This window comes from Aptenodytes forsteri, unplaced genomic scaffold, assembly GCF_000699145.1.
Source record: "Aptenodytes forsteri isolate BGI_AS27 unplaced genomic scaffold, ASM69914v1 Scaffold523, whole genome shotgun sequence".
Lineage (NCBI taxonomy): Eukaryota > Metazoa > Chordata > Aves > Sphenisciformes > Spheniscidae > Aptenodytes > Aptenodytes forsteri.
The window spans coordinates 560,932-578,454 of record NW_008794159.1 but is presented as its reverse complement, the minus strand read 5'-3'; the positions used below and the strand labels follow the sequence as shown (position 1 = coordinate 578,454).

The following is a 17,523-nucleotide window of genomic DNA, read 5'->3' as shown; positions in this document are numbered from 1 at the left end:
TCACTTTCCTACTCCTGCTGGCCACACTATTTCTGATACAGGCCAGGATGCCATTGGCCTTCTTGGCCACCTGGGCACACTGCCGGCTCATGTTCAGCTGGCATAATGTACAAGTCCTAAAGAAGAATCTACCATTAATTAAAATGGCATCTTATTTCCAAGAGCCTTAATCCTCACTATCTTTTTCTTTAAAGGTTTCTTGGTACCAAAGCATGCTCTCATTCCTTTCAAAGTCTCACACAGACAATAAAGCTGGGGGAAAGGGGGAAGGATTATACCTGACATATGTAACAATCAGTAAATTTTTTATTGCTATCTCAATGCAGATGACAAGCTTTGCGGAGATTTAATTCAAGATTTGATCTGCACCAACTCGGTTTGTTTTGAGGTCAGAAACACAGATGACTTTTTAACTTCTCTGGCAGCTGTCACCACAAGGTTTGGGAGCCTCTGGTCTAGGCAATACAACCACCTGGCTTTGAGCTGAGCTACTTCCTCCTAAGAACAGCCACTGTGATGGCCGGTGTCCTGGTTTTGGCTGCGACAGACAGCCGGGAAGTGGGAGAGACATTTATTTCGTTCTGATAAACACTGCCCATTTTGAGGGCCAGACTGCTGGCTGTTTACTTTCCTCCTTTGCAATATGCTATTCATCCATTGTTTGCAAAGTGGGGTTATATTTGTGGCCCATGAGCTGTACAATGCTAACGAGCTAAAATATCTGAGTGAAAAGCTAGGGTGGGGGGAATAAATCAGCTTGGTAAAAAAAAAAAGGTAGATCTCAAACAGTTGGCTCATTTGGGCAACTGCAACAAGCGGGTGACCAACCCCAAAATAATACAACATATGCTTTGCAATGTACTCCCCTGCAAAGAGAAATGCTATACTCTTAAGGGGTATTTGACTCTTCTCTTTTTCCACAGAAGGTGAAGAATTGCACAAGTGGTATTTTCTAAACCACATTTATCTTGAAGTGAGGTTTACAACAAAAGATACTTTGACTTCCTGGAATCTCTTCAAAAACCGTTTTGTAAACAATCCTCAAGTCACCTTCTTCAAAAAAAGGCAAATTTCACCATGTTGTATGAAAAAAATCAGAAGCAGCTTTCATGTTGAACTTAGTGAGGAGTTCACTGAGAGCTAGACATCTGGTTAGATGCTCTAAATCATTAATACAAGTTTCTGGAAGCCAAATGAATACCTCCGTTTCATATGTACTTTTTCCCATGTGAGCACAGCAAAGGAAGGCAGATTCCTGGCCTTTCCACTCCTTAGAGTCTGACGTTCTGAAAACCTAAACCAAATTTTATGCAACTTTGACCCATAAATGCCAGAAAGAAGTTCTGGTCTAATGCAAGACTCCGAAAGACTCCAGTGCTTTGGAAGAAATGCAGACTGCCTGGATGGAATAAATCTCTCATTTGTAAATGGCATTTTTACATTACTTACAGAATTCAAAGAAGCTGCTGGAGGATGGGGGAAGAGTAAGAGAAGCCTGTCATTTTGGCAGGAGTTAGAAGTAGTTTTGCAAGAAACTCACAATTGAACAAATAGATATAGTAGAGATTTTAGAAGGTCAGTTTTAAGCGTATTTCCATATTAATAAGCTTTTTAATAAGCTTTTTCATATATATGTCTGCACAACTTGTCCAAAACTTTTAAACCACAACGCTGCTACATTGGGAAACAGAATGTATTACGTTTTTTAACTCTCCATGGCAGTCATATAGGCAAAGACAATGATATTTTAAAATGTGCTTAGAGGGTTGATCACAACCCTATTAGAAGCCTAATCTTTGCTATCAGGGGGTGTAACATGCTTAAGATTACTGATCTTCATACAATCAACTTATACAGGTTCTTTCTGGTGGAGAGTACTAAATGTGGCACAGACACGGACAGTACAACCTTTACTTAAAGAAGCTGCCATATAACCTGGTTTCAGAAGCCAATAGCACTTAATTCTTGCAATCTAGTTAACTATTTTTCAGTGTCCAGTCTTTAAAGTTTTGGCCAAGATGACTAAGGCAGGATAATCTACTACTTGAATGCCCAGAATATCTATGACTCTTGCCACGCTGGCTGCTGCACTGGTGATCCTGGTGGGTTACCTCTCTCTGCTGAAGATCAGGGGTCTGTGGTGACGTTACAGACTTGGCAGCTTCCTAGAAAGGCACTGATAAACACATGTTCTGGACTCTCCTACAACAAGAAACTGGACTGAGTAGGGTGGATGGCAGCGTGGTATTGATTGTTGTAATATGGGGATCTTCTAATGGAGAAAAGGGGAGCCTGCAGTAATTTCTATCCACCAGCACAATGTATTCCATAGTTTTATCTCATCTTCTCCAGATAACACCACTGGGCATCTGGTTCACGTATGGTAAAGATTATAATGTAGCTGCGAGCAAATTGGGTACAACCAGTAAAGACAGAGACAATGCTGGGGTTCTGCAGCTAATCAGCAAGGGCTACACAGTCCTGCCACTGAATGTGGCTGCTAGTCATTCCCAGCTAGAGCTCACAGACTCAGATGGTGCCAGGGAGAACAGCTGCTGTCAACAACATTTAGGAATGTTTTTTTCTCACCTTCATCCCACTTTTACACAGCCACAAGCACTTCTTAGTTAAACAAGATCCATTGTAATTTTGCATTCACTCTTACTTATTAAATAATTTGTGTTATTTTTGAGCCTATAGGGCCATACTGAAATCTAGTATTACATGACAGTATTATTTCTGTACCCTGACTGGAAGGTTCTGTCCTCACTGCACCCTGCAGAGTTAAGAGGAGCTGAGGTACTGTAATAAACAGTATAGGATTTACATGAACTGCCTTCCTACAGCCTGCCCACAGGACCTCTAAGGCACTGGTAACACAACCGTCTTTTCTGCAGGCAACACCTGGGAGCTTTCTCAGTTCTACCCTGATTATTCTATCTTGTTGGGGACCATATTGAGACAAAGCCCATTCAGAACTGAGAGAGTCACTTATTTTAAAGAGATATAGCTCAGACCTCTAAGCAATGACACGACTTGCGAGAAGCAGATGTGCTGGAAGCAACCCAAATGTCTTATCTCCCACTGTGAAGAAGACCAGTGAAGTGCTGTGATAACTCAAGATGAAAACACTGCAGAAATATGCACAAATATTGCAGCATTCTTTCTCTAGACTCCAATTCCTCTCCCAGGCCATTTTTTTTTCTTGTTGTGAATGCAAATGAAGCTAGAAGCATGTGGAAAACATCTGCCCGTCACATTCTTAGCTGCCCATTTTGAAAAACCTTTCCTTTCACGTATTCCAAAATAGTTGTATGGCTAAAGCAGCTGCAGCAGGTACATCAATTCAGCCAGTATGCCAAAAAGCAAAACCTCACCTCTGGTCTGCTCAAAATCTCTCTCTGTTTTTTGGCATCACTATTGCATTTACTGAAACTCATTAGACTGCTACAGAATACAGGATAATTCAAACAAAATAAAAGCTCTGGAAGATCATGGAAGGCTCCTGATACTCTGCACAAGGTACTCTTGCACAAAAGACCAATTTGAAGCTGTAGAGATTGTGGAAATTTAAGCAAGAGCCAGTCATTTTAGGAATTCTTAGCACAGGTAAGTCCATGCCTCAGTGCAGAAGTATTAATGTCCTCATGTAAACTGCAGAACTTCTCCATCTTCCCTTTCCTGTAAAAGTTTTGATTCTTTATAATGCAGACAGCACACTGCAAGTGGAAGAAACCTCATCGATGGAATAGCATCTTTTTATTTTTCTTCTACAGTATCTGCCTGGCTTGCAGTTTCTGTAGAAATATTATCAAACACTAACTCGATTATGAGTCTGACTGGTAACATTCAAGTCCCTGAGAACTCTCCCACAGGGTGCAGGACTATCTGCTTATACTCTGGTTGACTGTTTACCACTTGCTTTCACATCTTTTCCCTATCATCGTCCTGGTTTTGTTCAATATCACACACTGAAAGACCAACCTCCCTCATTTTACAAAAAGCAAACTCATCTTTCTATTGTGTCCCCTAAAAAGTTACTTAAAAAGGGGATATAAGGATGCCTTAAAACCTTATAGAGGCAGCCATCAAAAGCACAGTAGTGTCCTGAGGAAAGAATATAGTGACACCATACAGGTAACTCTGCCCCAGACAGACCTCCCCGTCTTTCTCTCCTTTTCAAATTTTAAATGTGTGATTTCATAAAAGCCCTTTAATTATGTAAAAAAAAAACATTTGGACTTTCAGGAATAAAACAACCAAAACCACAGTGAAATAGTAAGAGAGTCTTGACCTTCCAAAGAACACCTGCATTCTGGTTGGAACAGGGAGGAACGGAGGAAATGTATGTGTTCAACATGAGAGGAGTTTCCAGGAAAGCAGAATTTTTATTTTTTTTTTTTTTTTAAACTGGCAAGTCAAAATGAAAGTGCAACTGACTTCCAGATGAGGGTGTGGTGCTCGAAGACAAAATGCAATGTGTCAGACCAATTCAGATCATTTCACTGAAGCACATCTCAATTGCAGTACCTGCTACTAGTCTGCTGACAAAAGAAGGTTAGTTTTGTTTTAATATTTACTGCTCTGTGTGATAATAGTTTTGTTTTAATATTTACTGCTCTATATTAAGTGTGATATACTTATTTACATAGAGAAGAGCTAGGATTTACTCTTAGTTAAGCTGGCTTTACAGAGAGACGTCATTTCACTAAGGTACATGCTCATTTCCAGTCTTAAAATTAGATTTGTTCAGTAGAAGAACAGAATACTGCTTAATTCATTAAAGAAAAAATCTGTCTGTTTAAACTGGGGATATTAACTTCATTCAACATGTATTCATACAATCCCATGTCAAGTTTAAACACACAGAAACACTGAATTTGTATCTAAATGGAAGGCTGGAATAATTCTGCAAGAAAACATGCAAAGCTGTCTATTAATATGTCTATTAATATACCTCCTAGAAAACAGTACTTGAAAAAACAGCTGAGGTTCTGAGCTGTTTGGGTACTTGTGGGCAGTTTTGTATGTGATAAGATTCCTTTCTGTCATAACATCCTGAGAAGTCTCCAGCTGTAAGATGCAGTGTACCCACAGCAATCTGATTCTGTAAGAAATTCCACGTGGGCATAAGGTGACTCACTGTGTGGGATGGAGACTAAACTAAGCCTATTCCACCGCTGTTCAGTACCTGACTCCCATGGGACTGCTCCGCTTTATGTAATGGGCATATATATGTGCGCCCGAGAAACAACATTAACAGGAATGGCAAATATGAATAGGTATGTTAGCCAAAACATAACTGTGTTTTTAAGGGAGAAATATCAACTGTTGCATTTTAGATAACTTTGTTTCTGTCAAAAACTCAGGTCAGCCAAAAGCATATCAGACAGCGAAGCATGTTCCTTGTCACAGCCAAACCACTTTGTGATACGCAGACTTCTTGAAGTTTGCACCGAAATGTTTATTGTTTTGCTTTCAAGCAAATTTGCCAGTGATCCAATTTGGTTAAGCATTCCCAGATGGGTTCTGTAATAAGTGTTTTAGACCACAACCAAATCTTTTCAGTTTAACTTTTAATTTTCTTCTAATCTTGGCTAAGTGGATTAAACATTCCCTGCAGCAGTTTCTCTTCTACTAAAAAAAAAAAAAAAGATACATTTGCTGATGATGTCTGAATCTCTCCTCAAAGTACTATAAAGCTGCAAAAGATTACCCCTGATGAAAAATCCTGCTAAAGCAGCTTGTTAAGCATAGAATAGACATCCCTTGCTGAACTAATAAATAGAATTACTGTATTTTTCCATTCTGTACACCTCATTTAGGCAACAGTAAATGACAGATTACAAGACTTAAAATAAGAGTAATCATTGTTTAAAGTTTAATGGCAAGCGTTTTGAAATGTTAACAAAATAATCCAACAAAGTTATTACGGATGAAGCCAAACCAAATAGTTAATTTCTAATGAACACACTTTTTAAAAAATTTAGATAACAGACTCACTGAAAAAAAAAATCAAGCAAAAATAGAAATTATTCATTTCTTTCTATTTAATTGGTCTTCATCCCTGAATACAAGATCAATCAGTAACTTATTTTTCCTGGTAGACAGGACACATTAAAATTTTTTTTAAGAGATACTGTTTATAATAGAGGTTTGGCAACCCTTCATTTAAACCCTTGCCTAAAAAACAGAAATGGTATTTGGATTTTTTTCAAGCTTGAAAAAGCCAAGCTTGAAAAAGCTCTGGAGCAGAATATCAGATAAAAATCTGCTTTCAATAACATTGGCCTCAAATTCTGAAACACTGCACATGATGAGAAAGGGGGATGTGTTTTTCATTCTCAGCTACTTTTTGCTACTGCTGTTAAGAAATCTTGATCCCATTTATTTCAAGAAAACAGGGCACTGCAGGACTGTAGTTTACAATAGAAAGAATTTCAGCAAATTAGTCAACGGACACAATTACAGAAAAAGAAGAAAATACTGTAGGACATGACTTGCTTAAGACAGTCTTAAGATATGAACACTCAAACTTCAACCCTAAGCTGGCAGTGAGAATACAGCCTCAGTGTTTACGGAGTAAATCTGTCATGAGATAGTACTTGAAAAAACAGCTGAGGTTCTGAGCGGTTTGGGTACTTGTGGGCAGTTTTGTATGTGATAAGATTCCTTTGTGTCATAACATCCTGAGAAGTCTCCAGCTGTAAGATGCAGTGTACCCACAGCAATCTGATTCTGTAAGAAATTCCACGTAGGCATGGCTCGCTGTGTGGGATGGAGACTAAACTAAGCCTGTTCCACTGCTGTCCAGCAACTGACTTCCATTGCTGTGCTTTATGTAATGGGCATGTATATGTATGCCTGAGTAACAAACAAGGACACTCTCCCTATATTATACTCATATCCCAAATTTGCCAAAATTTATGATACTAGGCACAGAATACTACTGCTTGCCTCTCAGCTTTAATCTGTTAGTATTCCTTATCCACTCTATTGTAATAGCATTTACAGCCTTCAACTGGTACTCCTTTGCTTTGCAGAGGCTGTAGAGAGGAAGGTGTAATTTCAACCCTATAAAGGTACAGACAAATTTATTTTGCAATGGAATATTGTCAAACATAACGAGTCAGAGCAGTTTAAGCAATGATGGTTCCTCAACTGAAATGTGGAAACCAGTGAGGTACACTCCAAGCACCTTGCAATCTCAAATGCTAAGGTTAATGAAAGCATTTCCATTGAATCCATTTTACTTTGCATTGCACACATGGATGTAGTCAGTTACTCCATTTCATGTGAGAATTTGAGCTGGTCTGTTCTGCCTCCATCACTGTCTAGCTCTACTTTGATTATTTATGAATGTTTTCTCAATATCCAACTTCTTTAAACTTGAAATGTATAAGTAACCCTGAGCAAGGGTTTTAGGTTTCAACAGAAATTTTAAAACTGAAAACCAGTATTATTTCTTTGGTGTTCCCTTCTCCCCCCTTTTCTTGTGTCTTGTAGCTTTGCCGTGGGCTGGGACATGAATAACTCAACTGATTACTGGATTGAGGACGAGGAGGATGATAGCAACTCTGTTATAGATTACAATACATATGAGCTTCTCTGTGAAAAAAGTTATGTGAGAAATTTCAGTAAATTATTCCTTCCTGTGTTCTATGCATTGGCTTTCACTGTTGGAGTCGCTGGAAATTCATTAGTGGTCGCAATTTATGCCTATTGCAAGAAACTGAAGACTAAGACGGATGTGTACATCATGCATCTAGCCACTGCTGATTTGCTCTTGCTCTTTACACTCCCTTTTTGGGCTGCAAATGCAGTGCAGGGATGGGAACTTGGAAACTCAATGTGCAAGCTCACTTCTTCTCTGTACACCATGAATTTCAGCTCTAGCATGCTGTTCCTGGCCTGTATCAGTGTGGATAGATACAGGGCCACTTCAGAATCCCGGGGTCATAGAAGAATTGGTAAACACTGCAGTGTTACCTGCATCTGTGTCTGGCTGTCTGCCGTTTTACTCAGTATCCCTGAACTGATATTTAATCAAGTCAAGAAACACAATGACAGGAATGAATGCCTTCTTGTATTTCCAATGAACATGGAAACACTCTTAAAAGCAACCATTCAAATCCTGGAAATTATCCTGGAATTTCTGCTTCCTTTCCTAGTAATGCTGATCTGCTATTCAGCTACTGCTCGAGCAATCTTTAGATCTGCAAATGCTAAAAAATCTAGACCTTTCATGGTTCTGCTGGCAGTAGTGGCTACTTTCATTATTACCCAGCTACCTTACAACATTGTTAAGTTCTGGCGAGCGATAGATATCATCTACATGGTGATTACTGACTGTGATGCAAGTAAAACCACAGACGTCACACTCCAGGTCACCAAGAGCATAGCTTTGTTTCACACCTGCCTGAACCCTCTTCTCTATGCCTTTCTGGGTGCCTCTTTTAAAATGCATATTATGAAAATCGCAAAAAATTATGGATACTGGAGAAGACAACGACAGAACGGAAGATCTGAAGAAATTTCTGTGAATTATGAAGACCATACTGAAGAAACAATTAGTTTCATTATATAGACTCTCCATTACTTTCATTATCTTATATAACCAAGGGAATTATTTACTAAATCTGGGGGTATTGTTTCAGCAGCTGTTTGTCTGCAAGTCAACTTTCAGATTAATTTCTGAACCTGCGGACTATCCAAGACACTACAGTGCAGTTTGAAGTGGAACATGTTGATCAAAATTAAGCATTAGGCAAGAACTAAATACTGAAATTTCTAGAAACAACTAGAGCTATTTACTAAAAGAAAAAAAAAAACACAACAAAACCCAAACACCTAAAAAACCCCCAAGATTTAAATTTAAAAGGGTCATAGTACTAGGCACTTAAATAACTGTGTAATGAACAATCTGTACATGTCTAAACATATAATTAAAACAGAAAAAGAAACCATCAGTAATAAAAGAGCAGTACAGGAACTTTTGTACCAAAAGTTAATAATCTTGTGTTTCTCCAACTACTTTGTAAAACTTTAGGACATTTGCCTAATAAGTCAGTTCCACCTTTTTCCTCAGCTATCACTCCATAGATACATTTGCAGCTTGAAATGAGGTATCCGTTCGTGGCTGAGAACTGGGGGGGGAAGCCATTCTCTATGTATTTCCACATATGTATAGCAACAACAACATCCTCCACAAAAAACAGTAACTCCTTCTCTGTAACTACCAAAAATGACCTTTCACCTCTCCTTTTCTGCTCATCCTAAACTTCAACAAGCCCAGCGCCCTATGGGAGGCACATTCTAGATTGTTGTAAATGTCATGTCAAATGTAAATGCCAAAGTAGTACAGTCAAAGCATTAGCAGAAATGTAAGAAGAAGTTAAGTTAATCTTCAGATACAGGGCCTGGAATTTCTAGTCAGAATTTGTAAAATTAATCAAACACTGCAATAACTGTATCTGCTAAAATATATGGAGATACAATAAAATCAAAGAATACAAAAAGTGCACTGGCTGTCATTTATTCACATCTTTATGTTTGTTTTGTTTTAGTAGATCTTGACATCTCTCATTATAGGCATTTATCAACCAGCAAAGGCTAGAGGCCTTGCTTGATGAACGAGAGAGGTTCTGACTCCATATGGAGCTCATGGTCAGTGGGATTTACAGTTTTTCCACGGAGAGGTACCAAAGCTGTCCCCTGCCACAGTGCTGGAGAGGATTCCAGGAAAACAGCAGTTTTCCACGACTCTCTGGAAGCATTTCAAATATATTGGCATATTATCTTTCAAAATTAAAACCGTGGTATTACAGCATACTGTCCCTGCCTTCAAACATCCCATGGGCTCTGACAAAATGCCTGATCTACGGCTTATGAAAGCCAACAAGAATCTCTCATTTTTAGACACTGTTCCTAGTTACACAATTATGGACTGGAAGAAAAAGCTCTAAAATGACAGACAAGAAACAACAGTAGCATAAACAAGACACAAGCCTCTTCTCTCTGCTTGGATGACAAAAGCTTACAGAATTTCTGCCCAGTATTTTGAGAAATACTTCTGCACGGTATTTTGAGAAATACTAGGGCGTGAACAGATAAATCAGAAGTGCTCAACAGATGGTCTACACATACACCATAAATCTGACATGTTTAAGCCATACTGGATTTACTGTAGATGTGCAAAGCACGCATGCAGAGCATAGTAAGAAATTCCAGTTCTGCCACAAAGCAACTGACTCCTTGCATGTGTGATTTATGATTTGTCTTCACAAGTAAAGAGTGGTTGCACCCAGAGTGACATTCTGACCAGGCTGTCAGGCTTCTGGAATTCCCAAACATCCAAGGTCCTAATGTCCCACTCAGAGTAAAAAGAAAAAAACAGAAAAAAACCCCAAACCCCAAACCAAAACAAAAAAAAACCCCACCCAAAAAACCAACCAGGCAGAAAAGGAGACTCTGACTAAGGCAGAACTGCATGTATGTGTTTCTCAAACGTCCTGAAATTGCAGTGCCTTTTGTGCATCTATTTTTATGCAAATCTGACTGTCCTAATTATTTTTATTAGAAATAAGACAAACCAAATCATGCTTACTCTCTTATGTTTACTCTCCTTTCTATAATTCACGTAACTAATTTTATGAATAATATTTTGTGTGTGTGACCTCCTACAAACTTTCCCATTACTTCCTTAGGAACTGCAATGCACAGTTGGGAGACACTGACCCAGAGCAAAGGTAGCAGCCAGCAGTTAAGCGACACTGTCAGGTCAAGAGACAAGATATCATGCCTCCTTTTGCTGCCAGTTCTGCAGTACTAGAAAAGAGAGAGCGCCCTATCTTCTGGTGAGTCTAGGTATTGCACAAGCATGTACCTGTAGGTAGCTGCCACACTCAAAGGTACATAAATGAAACATTCAAGTTTCACTCCAGTTAGCAACTCAGTTTATGTAGCTGGCTTCCAAACTCCCAGGGAATGGTGATTTTCCAGTTGTTGTCATGTATGTTTCAATAAAAAAGTAATGGTACTATAATATCAAGGACATTTACCACTTACAGTCTAATCCATTGATTTTTCTGCGAAGTACAGTATAAGAGAATTACCTGTAGAAGTCAGTCCAACAGCATCACAGGCTAGTTTAAAAAGCAGCCAAACTTTACTGTAACTAGTAACAGTATACTCAAACCTCACACACAAGCTGCCAAAGACAGCTTCATAAAAACAAAGTTTAAAGGCTACGGCCATAAATGTGTGAGTTACCTGATGGAAAGAGGTAACGTTTAAAGAACAATAGTTGCATTCATTCTGTGAACAAAACTCAGAGGTTCCAGAAAGGCCAAAACCCCAAATTGGATTTCAGTCTTGGACTTTGCTTCATAGAACAAAAGCTCGATTCAGCTCTTTCCGTTGTTTTACATTCTATTGCCTCTACCCAAGAAGAGACAATTTTCCATCTCAGAAATGGAGCACAAATATTTTTGTTTTATCAGTTCTCAGAAAGAATTTTAGACTTAGCCGTTCTTATTTAGGGTTTCCGTACTTACCACTGCTCCACCACTTCTCGCCATCTCACTCAATGCTGCATTGCATATTGGTGGCATCACTTGAAGCCACATCAGGTTCTGTGTTAAAGAAAAAAAACCAGAACAAACCACTGGATTAAATATACAGGTAGTACTACCACCACAAATATAGGGATCTAGATATACCATATTGACAGTAACACTGTTTTGCTCCCAGTAGAAAAGCCGTTTTCAGAACCTCACTCTGCTGGTGGTCAAAGGCTTTCTATTTTCTAACAACCTGTTATTCACAGCCAGTTTAAACTTACTTCTTCTTGGGCTCAGACTACTCTTTATAGTCAACAGCCTTCTTCCTTCCCTGATGTTTTTAATTCCTTCCCCCTTCCAATGTACTTAGAAATAACAGCCATATCTCTCCTCAGCCTTTTTTTCCCTTAGGCTCTTCTCAAGTGAAAATAAAGAGATTTAAACTACTTTTGTGATGGTTTATGAAATAGGCTACACAAAGCAGTTGCCAGCAAAATGTCATCAATTATCGTTTGGAATAGGAAAGATTCTTCCTCTCTCCGTTCACCCTTAACTTCTTTTATAGGCCACCTTCTTTAAAGCAAAAGCATCTCTTTCCTCTTGGCGAACACACTGAAACAGAATGTGCAAAATAAAGGTCCAGCTCTGCAAAACTGAGTTCTCTCAACTCCTGCTGACACAGAAAGATCAAGATTTTGACATCACGTGTTCAAAAGCTACCATCCTAAATCAACAGTCAGGCCTTCCACAGATGCTGCATGCTACACGTTTTCAAGAGCAAAAATGAATATAATGCTGAGCTACAGACATAAAGCAAGTGCATCATATGTTTTGCAAGTTATCTTCAGGTTATGTCTTAAAAGCTCTACCTACGACATACTGCAAAACTACACAACTTTAATCACAATAATCATACTTGTACCTACATGTATGTTTCTAGAGAACCCCAAAGCACATTACAAAAAAGGGTAAGTTCTATTGTAAATCTGGTACAATAAACCGTATTTTACTAGCACTAAAAATAAATTGAAAATATATGGAAAGCAAATACTAATTATTGTAACCACGAAAAATGGTAACTACCAGGGAAGGGCAGCAAGGATGCTTCACTGCACTCACATCTCATACGTGATTTCATATTCAAACATATTCACAGATACAGTGGAAATTTCTGTATTAATTCATTAACACATAGTTAATGAAACTGTCGTTTCGTACTTTTTGCATATGCCATGTGAAATTTCTGCCAATTGCCTCTAACTTTCTTCTGGAGAAAAATTTACCTGCCATGCAGAAGCAAGAACTAATCTTCCCTTCTAGGAGAGGCTCCAGCTACTCTTTCTTTTGCTCTTCAGTCCCATACATGTGCAGGACCTCCATGTTTCCAGTGTCTGTAAGAAATCAGCAGTCATGTTTACTTCTTGAGACACACAACTTGTAAGCTGTACGATGCCCAACGTTTCAATGCTCTCAGCACTGTAGTTTCTGGGCAGGGTTGCTAACCTAGTGCATGACAGTTGAAAACCTCAGGAGCAAAGAAGCATTTCCCTGTCTCCTCAGCTATTAGCGCATAGTCAAGCTGGCTGAGACCACTGACATCTGGGAGAAAAAGGTTCCACAGACCTTCTGCTTTGGCCATTTCTTGGCCATTTCCTGTTGAAAGAATCAACAGAGAAAAACATTAGCAATAAATCTTAAAAAAAAAAATTAAATTCTGGCTTGCTGCCCATTTTCTTCCTTCCTGCCTAACATACTGTCCAATATATCTGATGCCTATTTTCAATAGCTGTTTTCAGTAAGTAGTGTTTGACTTAAAGTTCAGACATACCCCTCACAGAACTCGCTTTTGCTTTTCTCCTCTCATTCGTATCTCTCATCTCCTTTTGTACTCGTCCTTCTTCCTTTCCTTACACTGTTCCTCACGCTGTTTCTTTCTATGCAGAGTAACTTCTCCAGCAGCATACACCAAACTTTCTTACGCTCCATGTCAGTGCCTGTTTATTTTACTGCTAGAGTGCTCAAGAATATTTATTATCCCATACTTTCAGTCTCTCAAGCAGTGGTGGTTTCTTCCATTTTTCCTCAGTATTTCCATGTCCAGCATAGTGTTTTATTATTTCCTTAGAGAAACAATTAAAAAGATGCTTGTTTAAATTAAGAACACATGTAATATACACAAGTAATAATATGGTGTCTTTTCCAGCCCTTCACCCCAAGAAGCCAATAAAAAAATGTTCAACACAGGTTTTTATTATACAGTTGGTTGCATTACAAAATTAAAAATATAATTCAAAAATCAAACTGCAATTTATTCATTTTGCAAGACTTTAAATGCATCATGGAGATGACCCCAATCAGTACCTTATTTCATACGGGGAAATGGTTTGGGGTGGTTTAAAATAAGTGATGATGATGGTAGAAGGTCAGTGTTTTCTGATAATACAAGTAACTGTTACCAACAGTGTGCACAAGAGGCATAAACCCAAAAGCAAAACAACAAATAAAAGCCAGATGTACTGACACTTAAGATTCAGGTTTCCCATCACAATGTTCAGATATATAAGCCAGTTAATCTTTTTTTTTAACTGAGAAAAAACACAAAGAATACTTTTTTTTTCTGTCAAAATAATTCCTTAACAGATTATGTAAACGGTCATTCTGAGCACCAGTGATTAGTATTAAGTAAAACTGTGTATTCAGTAATCCTAGTATTTTCACAGGTATGTTTTAGTGAGGCCCGGCACTTCACCAAAGCTGGCCCAGAACTAGTTTTAGAATGAATAAAAGTAGTGCCCTCTTCTGAAAATCACACAATAAGACAAATTCCAAAGTAGAATTTACAAGTCCTGATTCACAATCCCTGTTATCAGAAATAACTTACAAGCACAACATACTGATCTGGAAAACTCGCATGGCTCTTTGTGGTTCATTTGTTTTTAAAGCAAGTACACTAATTATTGTAATGCTTCCTTGGGCAATCCAAAAACAGTTACAGAGAGATTTTTAAGAAACTTTGCATATCAAGACTTTCAGCTCTCAACCTCTCCTTGTGATAGGCAGATGCATTAATCTTTTAGATTAATACGTCCTCTGCACTTCTGCCTGACTGCAAAGAAGAAAAAAAAAAAAACCAAAAAAACCCAAAAAGCCGAAAAACCCAATTCTGCTACAAAAGTCATCTGTGCTAAATGAGTCATGAGGCTAAAAGTTGAACCAACTTCCTAAGTGGAAAATTTCTAATCTCCCTAGGCTAAGAAGGAAAATGCTTCATCTTATTTTCCCTGCCACTAATTAGGGACTTCTGTGGATATTTCACTATCTATCTGATTTCAGATCTTCACTGGTATTAGATATACTCAGAAATGAGGCTACATTGATACATTATGGAATCACATTTTTCATCATAAAAGTCATACCTTAAAAAAATAAGGCAAGAAACAGAAACATTCAACTTTGTATGGTTAAAAACAGCAGTTTCTATTTTTTAACTAAGTGTCTTTGCATTTAGTACGTAAGAGTTCTAGGGTTTTGTTAGTGTTAAAAGTATTTTGGCAAATACCCTTAAAAAGTATCTCTTTTTAAAAAGAGTACTTCTTAAATTTTAAAAAGTAACTCACAGCTTTCATTAACAATGCATACAACATTTTAATTCTGCAAAAAAATTAATGCAGACTATAAGGATTTCTGTTAATATTTTGCAATGCCACAAACATCACTGCATGAAAATAAGGCTGTTTAAAAAAAGAAAAAACATAGGAGGGCATGACTTCTATACATAGCTTTACGTTTTTATAACTCTACTCATAAAATGCTCATTTATAAATAGGTTTACTAAAAGCTTTTACCTTCTCAGCTGGATATATGTGCTGCTTCATGAACTGCTTGACTTTCAGCAGAATTTCTTGGCCTTTCCTACTTTGATGGAACAACTCTCCAGAAATGCTGTGATGTGTGCTGCTGAAAGATGACCTAAAGAAGAACATTCAATGCAGTAACAAGTAATAATATAAGCTGCCTTATACAGGCATTTAAATAAGTGAAGCCATTTTAAAAGCTTTGCCTTGCCTTTGTCCAGTAGTTTAGACCACTCTTACCTTTTTGAGAGCTCTAACCCTCTCTCTGCCAAAGGCTTCACAATCTTAGCAAATGCATGACTATTCTCTGCAGAAGCATTTCCAATGAGATATCTAGCATATACACCCTAAAACCATAAGAAAGGTATATATGGTATAATTATGCACTTAAAATTGTATCTTTTTTTAGATTTGTGATTTCTTCAACTATGAAAGTAACACTTAAATGCACATATTCTTAATAGGAAAAAATTAGCACCCAGACAGATTTTACTGGGATATGTTAATATTGGTTTTGGTCCATTTCTGATATAATAGAGATGCTTGGCGCACAAGAGAAAAACAACATACCCCAGCTAAACTAAACTAAACAAAAATCACAAAAATTAGTAGAGGAAAAAAAAAAAAGAAAAAAGAATACATCTGCACATGATACTGCAAGCAAGCCCAGCCTGGCCCTTAAGCCAACTGACAACAGTATACACATATGATTATTATCCACAACTACATTAAGTACCCACATATATACTCTTACTCCAAATTAATACCAGTTAGCTTACCCCACATTTGGTATGCTGATCTCATGCTGCAACTCATAAAAATACACTTACGCCTTACAATGGCTGAATATCTAATTAAACAGTTACTTCTGTTAACAATGAAGCAATGAAACTTATTTTCTCCTATAATCACATCCCAAGATTGGTCTCCTATGCTTATAATAAGCTGAGTTCACAACAGACCCTTTTTCATCAGTGGCTGGCACCAACAGGATCTTACTTATCTATCCTGCTATCTACTTTCATGAGAGCTGCAGAAACTTAGAAAGATATTTGTTTCTCTGTAATACAGGATTTAAATTAGCCAGAGAGTCCAAAAAGGTAATGACAAAATTGCCTGCATACTGGAACATTAATAAGAAAAAAATCTACATATCCACATTTTCTTCTTTTTTAGCCTACTTCCCTAAGAAGTTAGCTATAGCTAACGCAATGTACTTTATGTAGCAAGAATTCTATCCTAGAGAGTTACCAGTCATAAGCACCTGAGATATGGCTTCTGAAGGAACAAACTGAAATACAATGGTTATAGTTACTTTTTAAATACAATTGATATTTTGAACAAGTATTACCAAACTACAAATACTCACAATAAAGATGTGTGACATTTCAGCAAATGTATTACCTGGGATACTGCTGCCATTTTAAAATATGACAAAGCAAGAAAAAAATTAAAGTTGGATAAAGTAGTGCTAATACTCCAGCAGTGGCAGTAAATGGAAACCAGTTCTTCAAATGAAGGAGTTTCTACAAAAAACCAACAGAATATTTTAGAATACTCAACAGTTTCTATGATTTTTTCCACCTTATTCTTCAAACATTCGTACAGCTTTTCAGCTTTATGAGCTGTTCCATTCACATAGTAAAAAACATGTTTATCATTTCTCATGAACTAAGTGCGATATGGAGAGCCAAAAGGAAATAGAAGCTGTCAGAATTCCAGATAAGCATAACACTTCCTACTACTCCCCGCCTCCACCCCAGTCAGGAAATTAATTGCACCATGGGGTTTCTTTTTTGCCTTTTTTTTTTAATAAATGACAAATTTACATTTAAATTTTAGTTTTCTTCCATTATCTCTAAGAAAGGTTCAAAATAAACTTTTACAGAAGCAGCATGCTGTGGCTAAGCCACAGCTTATTAAAACAGGACTACCTTAAACCTCACTATCAGCATGTTTCCTACAATGCAGAAAACCATGGAAAAGTTCGTTTCAAGTGCAAAATGATGTACTCATGTCCTGGTTTCGGCTGGGATAGAATTAATTTTCTTCCTAGTAGCTGGTACAGTGCTGTGTTTTGGATTTAGGAGGAGAACAATGTTGATAAC

At 37.8% G+C, this 17,523-nt stretch overlaps 2 protein-coding genes across 2 annotated transcripts in view; one reads left to right on the top strand and one right to left on the bottom strand.

Annotated features, from left to right (window-relative positions):
* ACAD11 (acyl-CoA dehydrogenase family member 11) overlaps positions 1-17,523 on the bottom strand; it is a 40,822-nt gene that overhangs the window by 16,072 nt on the left and 7,227 nt on the right. Inside the window, 8 exon segments of the mRNA XM_019472326.1 lie at positions 11,556-11,633; positions 12,845-12,952; positions 13,065-13,214; positions 13,316-13,334; positions 13,604-13,681; positions 15,407-15,530; positions 15,656-15,762; positions 16,820-16,941. Of these exon segments, the coding sequence (XP_019327871.1) occupies positions 11,556-11,633; positions 12,845-12,952; positions 13,065-13,214; positions 13,316-13,334; positions 13,604-13,681; positions 15,407-15,530; positions 15,656-15,762; positions 16,820-16,941 (786 nt within the window).
* On the top strand, positions 4,502-8,813 carry ACKR4 (atypical chemokine receptor 4). Its single transcript, XM_009280411.2, has 2 exons — positions 4,502-4,557; positions 7,507-8,813. Exon 2 carries the CDS (start codon positions 7,526-7,528, stop codon positions 8,585-8,587), a length of 1,062 nt encoding a protein of 353 aa, XP_009278686.1. The 5' UTR covers positions 4,502-4,557; positions 7,507-7,525; the 3' UTR covers positions 8,588-8,813.

What these genes read in the sequence shown, in the direction of transcription:
- ACKR4 (XM_009280411.2), top strand. Translation starts at nt 7,526, where the DNA reads ATGAATAACTCAACTGATTACTGGATTGAGGACGAGGAGGATGATAGC.